The sequence below is a fragment of the Nycticebus coucang genome, chromosome 6, assembly GCF_027406575.1.
Source record: "Nycticebus coucang isolate mNycCou1 chromosome 6, mNycCou1.pri, whole genome shotgun sequence".
Lineage (NCBI taxonomy): Eukaryota > Metazoa > Chordata > Mammalia > Primates > Lorisidae > Nycticebus > Nycticebus coucang.
Window position 1 is genome coordinate 99,055,908 of NC_069785.1, and position 15,355 is coordinate 99,071,262.

The window sequence follows — 15,355 nt, forward strand, 5'->3', positions numbered from 1 at the left end:
CAGCTGAAAACAAGACAGAAACACTTTGCTCCACCACACCAGACAGGGCCCCAGTTTCTCAGGCCACAACACTGTACGGGCCCTCGATAAAACCCCAGGGGAAAAACCAAAGGGAGTAAACCATGGGGCGGAATCAGCGGAAAAACTCTGGTAACATGAATAACCAGAATAGATCAACCCCCCCAAGAAAAGATACGGCAGATGTGATTGAAGATCCCATTCATAAACAACTGGCTGAGATGTCAGAAGTCGAATTCAGAATTTGGTTTGCAGACAAGATTAATAAAATGGAATTAGGAATTCGAGGAGAAATTCAAAAACTGTCTCAAGAATTTAACGAATTTAAAGACAAAACCACCAAAGACTTAGACACACTGAAACAAGAACTTACAGCCCTCAAAGATATGAAAAATACAGTAGAATCCCTCAGTAACAGAATGGAGCAAGCAGAAGAAAGGATTTCTGACATTGAAGATAAAGTCTTCGAACGCTCCCAATCTCTCAAAGAGGAAGAGAAATGGAGAGCAAAAACGGATCACTCACTCAGAGAGCTCTCAGATAATTCGAAAAAAAATAACATAAGGGTTATAGGAATTTCGGAGGCTGATGACGTGGCAGCCAAGGGCACAGAGGCCCTTCTACATGAAATTATGAAAGAAAATTTTCCAGACATGCCTAGAGAATCTGAAATTCAGATAGCAGACAGCTTCAGAACCCCAGCACGATTCAACCCCAAAAAGCCATCTCCCAGACATATCATAATTAGCTTCACTAAAGTTAACATGAAAGAGAAGATTCTCAAAGCAGCCCGGCGAAAGAAAACTATAACGTACAAAGGTAAGAATATTAGAATAACTGCAGATCTCTCTGCTGAAACTTTTCAAGCAAGAAGAGGCTGGTCATCAACTTTTAATCTCCTAAAGCAAAAAAACTTTCAACCCAGGATCTTGTATCCAGCTAAACTGAGTTTCATCTATGATGGAGAAATTAAATACTTCAATGACATTCATATGTTGAAAAAATTTGCCATAAGTAAACCAGCTCTTCAGGATGTTCTCAGACCTATCCTCCACAATGACCAACCCAATCCTATACCACAAAAGTAAACTCACTCAGAAACTTCGGATCAAACTCCAACTTCCACACTGGCGAAAGGATTAAAAATGTCCACTGGACCTTTGAAAAACTCGATACCCAAAATTCCACCAGACTTATCCTTACTCTCCATCAATGTGAATGGCTTAAACTGTCCTCTAAAGAGGCATAGGTTAGCTGACTGGATACAAAAACTTAAGCCAGATATTTGTTGCATACAAGAGTCACATCTCAACTTAAAAGACAAATACAGACTCAGGGTGAAAGGATGGTCATCCATATTTCAGGCAAATGGTAATCAGAAAAAAGCAGGTGTTGCAATTTTATTTGCAGATACAGTAGGCTTTAAACCATCAAAAGTAAGGAAGGACAAGAATGGTCACTTCATATTTGTTAAGGGTAATACTCAATATGACGAGATCTCAATTATTAATATCTATGCACCCAACCAGAATGCACCTCAATTTATAAGAGAAACTCTAACAGACATGAGTAACTTGATTTCCTCCAGCTCCATAATCGTTGGAGATTTCAACACTCCCTTGGCAGTGTTGGATCGATCCTCCAGAAAGAAGCTGAGCAAAGAAATCTTAGATTTAAACCTAACCATCCAGTATTTAGATTTAGCAGACATCTACAGAACATTTCATCCCAACAAAACTGAATACACATACTTCTCATCAGCCCACGGAACTTACTCCAAAATTGATCACATTTTAGGTCACAAGTCTAACCTCAGTCAATTTAAAGGAATAGAAATTATTCCATGCATCTTCTCGGACCATCATGGAATAAAACTTGAATTGAGTAACAACAGGAATCTGCATACCCATACAAAAACATGGAAATTAAATAACCTTATGCTGAATGATAGCTGGGTCAGAGATGAGATTAAGAAAGAAATCGCCAATTTTTTGGAACAAAATGACAATGAAGACACAAGCTATCAGAACCTCTGGGACACTGCAAAGGCAGTTCTAAGAGGGAAATTTATAGCACTGCAAGCCTTCCTCAAGAGAACGGAAAGAGAGGAAGTTAACAACTTAATGGGACATCTCACGCAACTGGAAAAGGAAGAACATTCCAACCCCAAACCCAGTAGAAGAAAAGAAATAACCAAAATTAGAGCAGAATTAAATGAAATTGAAAACAAAAGAATAATACAACAGATCAATAAATCAAAAAGCTGGTTTTTTGAAAAGGTCAATAAAATAGATAAACCTCTGGCCAACCTAATCAGGAAAAAAAGAGTAAAATCTCTAATATCATCAATCAGAAACAACAAAGACAAAATAACCACAGACTCATCAGAAATCCAAAAAATCCTTAATGAATATTACAAGAAACTTTATTCTCAGAAATATGAAAATCTGAAGGAAATAGACCGATACTTGGAAGCACGCCACCTTCCAAGACTTAACCAGAATCAAGTGGAAATGTTGAACAGACCCATATCAAGTTCAGAAATAGCATCAACTATACAACACCTCCCTAAAAAGAAAAGCCCGGGACCAGATGGTTTCACGTCAGAATTCTACCAAACCTTTAAAGAGGAATTAGTACCTATATTACTCAACCTGTTCCAAAATGTAGAAAAAGAAGGAAGACTACCCAACACGTTCTATGAAGCAAATATCACCCTGATCCCCAAACCAGGAAAAGACCCAACAAGAAAAGAAAATTATAGACCAATATCACTAATGAATATAGATGCAAAAATATTCAACAAGATCCTAACAAACAGAATCCAGCAACACATCAAACAAATTATACATCATGACCAAGTTGGTTTTATCCCAGGGTCTCAAGGCTGGTTCAATATACGTAAATCTATAAATGTAATTCAGCACATAAACAAATTAAAAAACAAAGACCATATGATTCTCTCAATTGATGCAGAAAAAGCTTTTGATAATATCCAGCATCCCTTCATGATCAGAACACTCAAGAAAATTGGTCTAGAAGGGACTTTTCTTAAACTGATAGAGGCTATCTACAGCAAACCCACAGCCAATATCATATTGAATGGAGTTAAATTGGAATCATTTCCACTCAGATCAGGAACCAGACAAGGCTGCCCATTGTCTCCATTGCTTTTCAACATTGTAATGGAAGTTTTAGCCACCGCAATTAGGGAAGAAAAGGCGATCAAGGGTATCCATATAGGGTCAGAAGAGATCAAACTCTCGCTCTTCGCAGATGATATGATTGTGTATCTGGAAAACACTAGGGACTCTACTACAAAACTCCTAGAAGTGATCAAGGAATACAGCAGCGTCTCAGGTTACAAAATCAACATTCATAAATCGGTAGCCTTTATATACACCAACAACAGTCAAATTGAAAAAGCAGTTAAGGACTCTATCCCATTCACAGTAGTGCCAAAGAAGATGAAATATTTGGGAATTTACCTAACAAAAGACGTGAAAGATCTCTATAAAGAGAACTATGAAACTCTAAGAAAAGAAATAGCTGAAAATGTTAACAAATGGAAAAACATACCATGCTCATGGCTAGGAAGAATCAACATTATCAAAATGTCCATACTACCCAAAGCAATATATACTTTCAACGCACTCCCTATTAAAGCTCCACTGTCATATTTTAAAGATCTTGAAAAAACATTACTTCATTTTATATGGAATCAGAAAAAACCTCGAATAGCCAAGACATTACTCAGAAATAAAAACAAAACAGGAGGAATCACACTACCAGACCTCAGACTTTACTACAAATCGATAGTGATCAAAACAGCATGGTATTGGCACAAAAACAGAGAAGTAGATATCTGGAATAGAATAGAGAACCAAGAGATGAATCCAGCTACTTACCGCTATTTGATTTTTGACAAGCCAATTAAAAACATTCAGTGGGGAAAAGATTCCCTATTTAACAAATGGTGCTGGCTGAACTGGCTGGCAACCTGCAGAAGACTGAATTTGGACCCACACCTTTCACCATTAACTAAGATAGACTCTCATTGGATTAAAGATTTAAACTTAAGACATGAAACTATAAAAATACTAGAGGAGAATGCAGGGAAAACCCTTGAAGAAATTGGTCTGGGTGAGTATTTCATGAGGAGAACCCCCCGGGCAATTGAAGCAGCTTCAAAAATACACTAATGGGACCTGATCAAACTAAAAAGCTTCTGCACAGCCAAGAACACAGTAAGTAAAGCAAGGAAACAGCCCTCAGAATGAGAGAAGGTGTTTCCAGGTTATGTATCCGACAAAGGTTTAATAACCAGAATCCACAGAGAACTCAAACGCATCAGCAAGAAAAAAACAAGGGATCCCATCGCAGGCTGGGCAAGGGATTTGAAGAGAAACTTCTCTGAAGAAGACAGGCGCACGGCCTTCAGACATATGAAAAAATGCTCATCATCTTTAATCATCAGAGAAATGCAAATCAAAACTACTTTGAGATATCATCTAACTCCAATGAGACTAGCCTATATCACAAAATCTCAAGACCAGAGATGTTGGCGTGGATGCGGAGAAAAGGGAACACTTCTGCACTGCTGGTGGGAATGCAAATTAATACATTCCTTTTGGAGGGATATATGGAGAACACTCAGAGATCTAAAAATAGATCTGCCATTCAATCCTGTAATTCCTCTGCTGGGCATATACCCAGAAGACCAAAAATCACAACATAACAAAGATATTTGTACCAGAATGTTTATTGCAGCCCAATTCATAATTGCTAAATCATGGAAAAAGCCGAAGTGCCCATCGATCCACGAATGGATTAATAAATTGTGGTATATGTATACCATGGAATACTATGCAGCCTTAAAGAAAGATGGAGACTTTACCTCTTTCATGTTTACATGGATGGAGCTGGAACATATTCTTCTTAGTAAAGTATCCCAAGAATGGAAGAAAAAATACCCAATGTACACAGCCCTACTCTGAAACTAATTTGGGACTCTCACATGAAAGCTATAACCCAGCTACAACTTAACAATAGGGGGAAGTGGGAAAGGGGGGGGTGGGTAGAGGGAGGGGAATCGGTGGGATCACACCTGTGGTGCATATTACAGGGGTATTTGCGAAACTTGGTAAATGTAGAATATAAATGTTTTGGCACAGTAACTGAGATAACGCCAGAAAGGCTATGTTAACCACTGGGATAAAAATGTGTCAAATGGTTTATGAAGTGAGTGTATGATGCCCCATAATCATATCATTGTATACACTTATGATTTAATAAAAAAATTTAAAAAAAAAAAAAAAAAAAGAAGTAGTAGGGAATATAGCTTTCTTATATGGATTTATTGTAAACTAAATTTGTTAAATTTAATACTTTCTCCTGTTTGAATATTTTTCCCACCTAAGGTATTTTTTTAAATTAGTGTAAAACACCACAAGAAAGGAAAATTTGCACTGTAAATAGGCTTTGTCTTAAAACTTTTCCAAAACAAACTAATTCTATCAATACTATAATTGGAAATCTTATTGTTCACAAATTCCTAAAACATAAATCTCTGTGAGAAAGAGACTTATCTGTCAGTGTCAATGCTTAAGAGAGAAAAATGGAAAGAAAAACACAAAGCGATTATAAATAATGCAGGTCGTTTGGAAATTAAATAATTGAAGGGAAATACCAAGATGTCATTTATTGTCTGTATTATTTTTTCCTTCTATTGTTTTTCCAGCTTATGCGTTTAAACCAGGTTCTCTTCAGTTTAGGGGATGATCATTCTCTATTTGGGAAAGAGAGTTAATGAGTACTAAACTTGCCTAGAGATCGGTGGTAAGAGGACTCTGATGAACCTAGATTGGCAGCGAGTCAGTGGACATCAAATAGGAAGCCAGAGGGCAGAAGAGATGATTGCCTGACTCCTCCTATCCCGCCAGAAATGGCTGCTCACATAACAAGTTTGGACACTGCTTTCAAATCTGAAATGTCTGGGTAGGAAAATGGGAGATAAGGAGCTTATTAAAAGGAAAATCAGATTGCATTTTGAGTTTGCTAATACCTGCTCTCTGCCTTTCTGGAAAATTAAATGTAATTTTCAATAAATAACTCCATCTCTTACTCTTTCCGCTTTCTTCCTGGCTAGATTCCCCAATAATAAAGGGAATCGTCTATGGATCAGAGATGAGACTGAAGTGATGGTCAGCTGCACTGGTTTTCAGCTAGAATTGTGCATCATAGTGACCTGGGGAGATTAAAAATATATAGTATAAATCTAGGTACAGATTTATTAATCCTAATAAGACACAAGGATATTTAAAAATATTTTCCTAAAGCCAGGCATGGTGGCATGTGCTTGTAGTCCCAGCTCCCAGGAGGCTGAGGTGGACAGATTGCTTCAGCCTAGGAATCTGAACTCAATCTGGGGCTGGGTGACAAGCAAGACCTACAATAGTAAAACAACAATAGTAAGAAACTTCCTTGAGATTTTACTACACCCCTGGTTAATAACCACTGAACACATGAATGTACTGTGTGAATTCCCATATCTCAAAAACCTTGTTGTGAAGACTGTAGAGGAGTTGGAGTTTAATGGGTGGCACTTCCTTCAAGTCTCTCCTTTCCAGTAACATTAGCCTGTCTTTTATCTCTGTTTCTCTACCTCTGTGGTTGAGAAGCTAAAGGGAATATTATTGATAACATCTGTCAGCTTACAGATAATACTGTGTTCCTTCCAACCACCAATCATTCACTGCCATGAAGTGGTTGATTTCAAATTAGATTATGTTCAGTCTTTCAGTAGTAGAGGTTGCATTTTTTAGGGTCTTCTCTCTGTTATTCAGGTACTTACGTTGACAAATGTTTATTACAAGTAGGGTTATCTCAAGTGGAATAAGTAGCAAATATTGAACAAGTTTTTAGTTGAAGCTGCATTATGGAATATCTTAGTATGTCTGGTAAGTTCGTATAGCTTTGGCACCATCAGCATGGCAGTTTTAAGCATTGAAAACCACAAATGTAGAAGACTAGAGATAGGAATTTCAAAAACGATGTAGTTTCAGCAATCCTATGAACTAGCCATCTATTTGGTTAACAACCAGGGAAAATTCAATGCCAATATAGTTTATAAATGAATAATTGGAATAATGATCAGAATAATTGTTGGAATAATTATTGAAGTGTTTATTATGAGTTTTAATAGCAATATTTATTGCATGTTGTGACTTGATTTCTTTTAGTAAAACATATGATACCAAAGAAAGGAAAGATTTTACATGGAAATAAATACTTGCTTCACACATAGTGACCAAATGAAAATCATGGTACATCCATAGCAAATAGGAAAACGCAAAGGCTAAGTGTGGCCCATAGGTAGGTTTAGTTTGCATCCATAGAGTGAGCCAACCTGTGACCTTAGGAGACTCAAGCAGAAGTCTTGACTTCAGGCTTCTCTTCAGAATGAAACCTGCTATCCCTGAGCCCATAATATTGTTGAGTGTGCTGTGCAGAGATTGCCCCTTTATTTGAGGCACAGGTCATCCACTTTATTTTTTTTTTAATTTTTTTATTAAATCATAACTGTATACAATGATATGATTATGGGGCATCATACACTCACTTCATATACCATTTGACACATTTTTATCACAGTGGTTAACATAGCCTTTCCGGTGTTATCTCAGTTACTGTGCCAAAACATTTACATTCTACATTTACCAAGGTCATCCACTTTAATGCTGTGCATACCTGGGTACTTCACTCAGATCACCTACTTTGTCTCTGTAAGTATTTCAGTGTACCACTCCTGCTTTATGGCATATTTTGATAAAGATTTGAAGGTTTCAAAACAGTTTAGATTTCTCTAAAATGGATAGTCTATATTTTGTACAAATCCCTTATTAATAGGGTTGAGTTGTGGAATTTAAAATTGATTTGACAATTCTTTCTCTCTTTCCTTCCTTCCTTCCTTCCTTCCTTCCTTCCTTCCCTCCCTCCCTTCTTTCCCTACCTCCCTCCCACTCTTCTTCCCTATCTTCCTTCCTTCCTGTCTTTTTTTCTTCTTTTTCTGGGAGAGAGTCTCACTCTGTCACCCCAGCTCTAGAGCATAGTGGAATCATTGTAGCTCACTGCAACCTCAAACTTCTGGGCTCAAGCAATCCTCTTGCCCCAGCCTCCTCAGTACCTGGGGCTATAGGCATGTGCCACCATGCCTGGGTAATTTTTGTCTATTTTTAGTAAAGATGGGATCTCCCTCTTGCTTGGGCTGGTCTCAAACTCCTGATCTCAAGCAATCCTCTTCTCTCATCTTCTAACAGGATGCTAGGATTATAGGTGTGAGAAACTGCACCTGCCCTCGTTTTCTTTATATATGCCAGAAATAGTTACCTTCACATTAGAATGTCTTTTTAGGTCCCTTACGGTTATAGTTGCATAAGTTATGCATACTGTAGACAACACTAGATCTTTCTCCTTAGAGAAATGCCAGTCATATGTAGTGGCTTTCATTATGCTAACAAGAAATCTCTATGGATCTGTATTAGAATTTTTGTTGATAAGGCATTTTATTTTTATTTATGATTTTTATTTTACCTAAAATAAAAAAGAACAGAATGGAAATGAATGTTTAAAAGGAGATACACATGAGGAAACTAGAATTATTGTTATCATTTCAAATAAAATTCCATCCCAAGCTTTCTAACAACTAAGATAAACTATCATTTCTAATAAGAGAAAACCCATAGACCATTTAATAATTGGCAATTAAAGTTCGTTTCAAACCCAGCTCTTCTAATTCAGAGTCCATTTCCTTAGTGATCCATATGGAGCAGGAGTGCCTGACTTTGGGATCTAGGATCCTGATGCTACTTACAGAAGAAATCCAAGCAAGTTAGTGAAACCGGGAAGAAAGCTCCCACTTTGATGGAAAGCTCTCATCACTTTATCTCCCAAACTAGAGTTCCTCATGTGCTAATGTCTGTTCAAAATGGTGTTGTAAAATGGGGATCAAACAAAGTGTAAAGATTTCTTGATGATGAAATTTCTTCATAGTGCACAGATTTGTAATCTTAAGCATAGATTATGGAATCTTTCTCATGGGTATAATCCTCAACTTACAGTGATGTAAATATTCTTTGACACATAGTTTACAAAACACTGCTCTAAAGAGAATAATTTAGATCATAATTCAATAAAAATATTCAAAGCATTTACTACTGTGTCTTAGTATTTCCGAATATAGGGGTAAAAGAAATAGCCTGTGCCCTCAAGGAGCTCCTGGTTTCGAAGGGAGACAATCAATTACACTACACCATGATAAATTCCATGATAGAAGCAGAGTCTTCAAAGTGGTAAATGTGTTAAACGAGCTTTAGAGATGGCCGAAGTTAATGTGATGAGGCAGGGGAGGGGTGATTCAAGGTGAAGGAGCAGTGCCTGGAAAGCACAGAAGGAAGGAAGTGCTTTCTATTACTTTCTACATTACCTGTGTACGTTCATGAAATCTTACGTGAGGTTTTCACTTGAGTTGAGGAATATGTGATTTTGTGAATTATAAATTGTTTTTCCTGTTTTACAGAAGCAACTTACACCACTTTTACTTGCCATAAATGTAAAAAGTCTTAAAATGGTGGAATTCTTGGTGAAGAACAAAGCAGATATAAATGCAGTTGATAGACATGAAAGGTACAGTAGACTTTTTATTCCAGACTATTACGAGGGTACATACGATTTGGTTACATAGTTTGCTTTTATACATTTTAAGTCAAAGTTATAGGTGTGCCCTTCATCCAGAAATTGTACAATGTACCCACGGGGTACAGTGTACCCATTGGGTGGAAATCTATACATCCCTTTCTCCCCCCTCCCCTACTTAAGTTTTCTGGAGTTTTGCTTTCATATGAGCAATATGCACCATAGGTATGATCCCACCATTCACCCTCCCTCAATCTGACCTCCCCCCCTCCCCTCCCATCTCCCTTTCCTCTCTCATCCCCCCTCCCCCCGCCTTCATCCTGGGCCATAGTTGTGATCTAGTCTTCATATGAAAGTGTGAGTGATTGTAAATTGGTTTCATAATAGTACTAAGTACATTGGACATTTTTTCTTCCATTCTTGAGATATTTTACTAAGTAGGATATGTTCCAGCTCCATCCATGTAAACGTAAAAGATGTAAAGTCTCCATCTTTTTTAAGGCTCCATAATATTCCATGGTGTAAATATTCTACAATTTATTAATCCATTCATGGGTCGATGGGCACTTGGGCTTCTTCCATGACTTGGCAATTATGAATTGAGCCGCAATGAACAATCTGGTGAAAATATCTTTGTTGTAAAGTGATTTTTGGTCTTTTGGATATACACCTAGTAGAGGAATTGCAGGATCCGATGGAGGGTCTACTTTTAGATCCCTGAGTATTCTCTGTCTCTTCCAAAAGGGACGTATTAGCTTGCACTCCCACCAGCAGTGCAGAAGTGTTCCCTTTTCTCCATATCCATGCCAACATCTGCAGTTTAGGGATTTTATAATGTGAGCCACTCTAACTGGAGTTAGATGATATCTCAAAGTGGTTTTCATTTGCATTTATCTGATGATTAAAGATGATGAGCATTTTTTTTTTCATGTATCTGTAGGCCGTGCGCCTCACAGAGAATAGTCTCCAATTCCATCCATGTTGTTACAAAAGATGTTCGACCACCATTTTTCTTGTGGCTGAATAGTATCTGATGGTGCATGTATGCATGTTTAGATGCACACACATGAAATATATATATCACATTTTATTAATCCATCCATGTGTTGATGGTCACTGGGTTGTTTCCACGTCTGTGCAATTGTGAATTGTGCTGCTATCAAGACTCAAGTGAAAGTGTCTTTGTTATAAAATGTCTTTTTTTTTCCCTTTGGGCAAATTTCTAGTAGAGGGATTGCAGGATCAGATGGCAGGTCCACTTTAGGTTCTCTGAGTAATATCCATATTTTGCATAGAGGTTGGACTAGTCTGCTGTCCCACCAAGAGTGTATGAATATTCCTTTCTCTCCACATGTATGCCAGCATCTGTGCTTTGGGATTTTATAATGTCAGCCATTCTCCCTAAGGGCTAGTAAATATTTTCACTGTCGTTTTGATTTGCATTTCCCTGATGATTAGGGATGTTGAGCATTTTTTCATGTGTTTGTTGGCCATTAGTCTATCTTCATGAGAAAAGTTTGTGTTCATATCTCTTTTCCCAGCTTTTAATGAGATTGGTCACTTCTCATTGATGGACTTGAGTTTTTTGGAGATGCTCATTATTGGTCCTTTCTTGGATGTGTAGCATGCAAGTGTCTTCTCCAACTCTGTGGCATTTACTTTGTTGATTATGTCCTTCCTTGGCTGTGCAGGAGCTGTTAAACTTCATCAGGTTCCATTTACTTATTTTTGCCATTGGGGTCTTTTTTGTAAATTTCCTTAGGCTGATATCTATAACAGTTTTTCCAACACTGTTTCTTCTAGATTTCTTGTAGCATCATGCCTTAGGTTTAAATGTTTTATACATCGTGACTTAATTTTTGTGAGAGGTGTGGGTCCTGTCTCAGTCTGTTACATGTGTCTATATAGGTCTCCCAGTACCACGTATTGAATAGGGATTCTTTTCTGTTCTGATCCATAGGTCTTTACCTTTGGTTTTTTTCCTTATTAAATCATAACTGTGTACATTAATGCATTTTGGGGGTGCAGCATGCTGATTTGATATACAATGTGGAACACTTACATCTAACTGATTGACATAAACATTTCCTTACTTATTTGTTGTGGTAAGACATTTATACTCTATTCTTAATAGTTTTCAAATGTATCGTTGCATTAGCACATTAGGTGAGGTCCCCCCAAATACCCTCCCTCCTCCTGGCCTCCCCACTCCCCTTCCCTCTTCCTCCTCTTCCCTGCTTCTTTCTGGACTATAGTTATGTTTTACCATTCCTATGAATGTGTACGTGATTGAGTGCCGGCCATGTGCTCCAGGGCTGGTAGGTTTGAACCTGGCCCAGGGCAACTAAACGAACAAACAAACAAACAAAAAAGAAAGAGAGAGAGAGTTTATCTTTATTTTCATGATAATACCATGATGTTTTGATTACTATAGCCCTGTAGTATTGCCTGAATTGTGATAAAGTGATGCCCCATATTTGTTCTTATTACATAAGATTGCACTGGCTATTCAAGGGTCTTTTCTTATTCCATATAAAGTGTAGAACTATTATTTCAGTAATTCAAAATATGACATTGGTATTTTTAATAGGAATCGCATTGAATCCATAAACCACTTTGGATAATATAGACATTTTAACAATGTTCATTCTGCCAATCCATGAACAGTAAATGTTTTTCTATCTCTTTAAATCCGCTGTGATTTCTTTTCTTAGTGTTTTATATATCTCCCTATAGAGATCCTTCACCTTTTTTGTTAAATGTATTCCAAAATATTTCATTATATTTGATACTATTGTGAAGGGCATCATGACTTGATGGTTTACTATTGTTGGCATTTATGAAAGCAACAGGATTGTGTACATGGATTTTGTAACCTGAGATGGCACTCTCTTTATTTATCAATTCCAAGAGTCCCTTGATTGAGTTGTTGGGGTTTTCTATTTATAAAATCATACCGTCAGCAAAGAGTGATAGTTTGACTTCTTCTTTCCTGTTTGGATACCCTTGATGTTCTTCTCTTGTCTCATTGCTCTGGGCAGGACTTTCAGCACTGTTGAATAGTAGTGGCAAGAGTGGGCATCCATGTCTGGTTCCAGTTCTAAGCAGGAATACTTATAGTTTTTTTGTTTTTGTTTTTCATTTAATATGATGTTGGCTGAGGTTTTGTCATAGCTGGATTCTACTATTTTGAAGAATGTCCCACCTATCCCAATTTTCTTAATGTTCTTATTTAAAAAGGATGTTGAACTTTGTCAGATATCTTTTCTGCATCTATTGCAATGATCATAGGGTCTTTGTTTTTACTTCTATCTATGTGAAAAATATATATTTGTTTTTTTTTTCCTTTTTTTATTCAGTTATATACACACAGATCATAGATTTGCATATTTGAACCAGGTCTAAATAAGTTCATCAAAGTTTGCTTGTCTGGAAAAGATTTAGTTTCTCAATGAAATATGAAACTTAGTTTTTCAGGATACAAAATCTTAGGCTGGCAGTTGTTCTGTTTCAGAAGATTGAAGATAGAGGCCCTCTACCTTTGCATTTCTAGGATTTCTGCTGAGAAGCCAGTACTTTGGAGTGGAAAATCACTTTGATTTTTGGATGACTCTTTACTTTCAGTTGTTCCATTAAAGAATATTGATCTTAGGTTACCTCTGAGCACTTTTTAGTTGGTATTACCAGATACCATGGATTAATCAGGTTTTTTTTTTATTTTTCATGTTTAATTTCTACTGTATTTTGATATTTTATTTTTTATTTGGTCTGGGCACAGTAAAGAAAGATAGCTTTTGAGATGAATATTTCCTGTATTTAAGACAAGTCACAGGTGGGTAGGAAGGAGTAAAGGGAATAACATTAGAAGCCTGCAAGACTGTTGACTTCAGAGCTTCCTGGCTTGGGAAGTATGTGACGTGGGGAACGCTACTTGCCACCAACTATGTTTTATCACATGAAAAGTAGTATAAAATTATGTCCTTTAAGGATTGTTTTATGTGAGTAAGATTATGTATATAACATCAAGTTCTTATCACATGAACATCAGCATCATTAACGGAAACTACTGTGACTACTGTTTTTGTGTGTGTGTGTGACTACTGTTATTAGTATTTTCGCTCTTATTATCTTAAGCTTACTTATCTGATCCATAGCTGACTTTGAATTTATACCATAGTATATGAGATTAGGGAAGAAATTGAGAATTCCTCACTTAAATCTTTGTGTATGTTGGATAAGTGACCTCAGCATAGTTTCTTACCAATCAACGGACTTTAAATTAGCAACTGGTACTTTGTAATACCCCAGTGGGATGGGAGGCTTCTTACAAAGATGAACACTTGAGCACCCAAGATGCTTGTGTTTATTAGTACATGGTAAACTCCACACAGAGAAGATGTTACAGAGGTAAAGTATATCAAATTAATTGTTTAAATAAATTTTTTAAAGTTCATAATACTGATGTTATCTCTTTGTTATTTTAGAAGTTCCCTCATAGTTGCTGTACGTTCTCAGTCAGAGGATATAGTCCAGTTTCTTCTTCAGCAAAGTATTGATGTCTTTTATCGAGATGTCTTTCGATTGACTGCAAAAGACTATGCCATTAATAGTGGTTATAAAGCGTAAGTGTTTCACTTTATGGGGGCAAGACATGATTGCAAGAGGGACTTTACCTAACAATTGCAATCAATGTAACCTGGCTTATTGTACCCTCAATGAATCCCCAACAAAAAAAAAAAAAAGAAATGTCCCACCTAAGCCTATTTTCTTAAAAAAAAAAAAAAAAGATTAGTTAATCCTATATTGAGGTTTAAAATAAATGTACCTATCTCATCTTTCTTACACATGAGGTGAGATTTCCTAGTTTGCTTTATGGTATTTTGGAATGGTAGTGAGCCAGTTGACTTCATCAGCCAGAAATTAAGGTAAGATAGACTAGTTACAAGGAGTAATGGGTGCAGGATTCTTTCTCTCAGGACCTTTAACAGCTTTATTCCTAGAGATGACTGTGCTGTTCATTTCATTCTGTATATAAATTCTATGAAGGAGATAAAAATAGTGTCATATCTCTGATTTTTCTAACTATTTATTTGGGTCCTAAAATGTCCATTTCATCAAAAAATCTATGCTGTCCCCTGGGGGCTATCTTTTATAAGCTCCTCTTTGAATTTTTCAAGATCATAAAGGGTTCCAAAGTGCAAGGCATAGATAGGGTCCTCTTTTACAAGTCAGAGGAGGAGGAAAAAAGACATTCTACTCAGTCTGTGGCTTCCACTGGTAAGTGTTTCTGTGTTGTTGCTATTGAAGTAGTCCTGCAGTGTGGTAATGACTGACCTTTGCTACCTGGATGCCCTTGTGCTGAACCATATCCGTCAGTGGTCATGGGCTCGATCTTAGATTTCAAAGTATTTGTTTGTTCGTTTGTTTTTAGTCCATATTTGTTTGCTTATTTGTTCAGCCATTGCTCCCAAGGCACCAGCCCCCTGCTCTAGCAGCTGAACCTCCTAGGTTTAGCTGCACACAGTATGAGGAAAGCCGCCCTTTTCTGTATCGAACACCTTATGAGACCCTTCATCATAGCTTAGACTTTGCCTTCAAGTTAGTGATAAATTATCGGTTGAGGCCCTTGTTTGTCCTTTCTCAA

General features: G+C 37.1%; 1 protein-coding gene across 1 annotated transcript in view; it reads left to right on the top strand.

Annotated features, from left to right (window-relative positions):
* LOC128588813 (putative ankyrin repeat domain-containing protein 30B-like) overlaps window positions 1-15,355 on the top strand; it is a 48,096-nt gene that overhangs the window by 18,697 nt on the left and 14,044 nt on the right. The window contains exon 4 of the mRNA XM_053595602.1: window positions 9,596-9,702. Within this exon, the coding sequence (XP_053451577.1) occupies window positions 9,596-9,702 (107 nt within the window). The remainder of the gene's footprint in view (window positions 1-9,595; window positions 9,703-15,355) is intronic.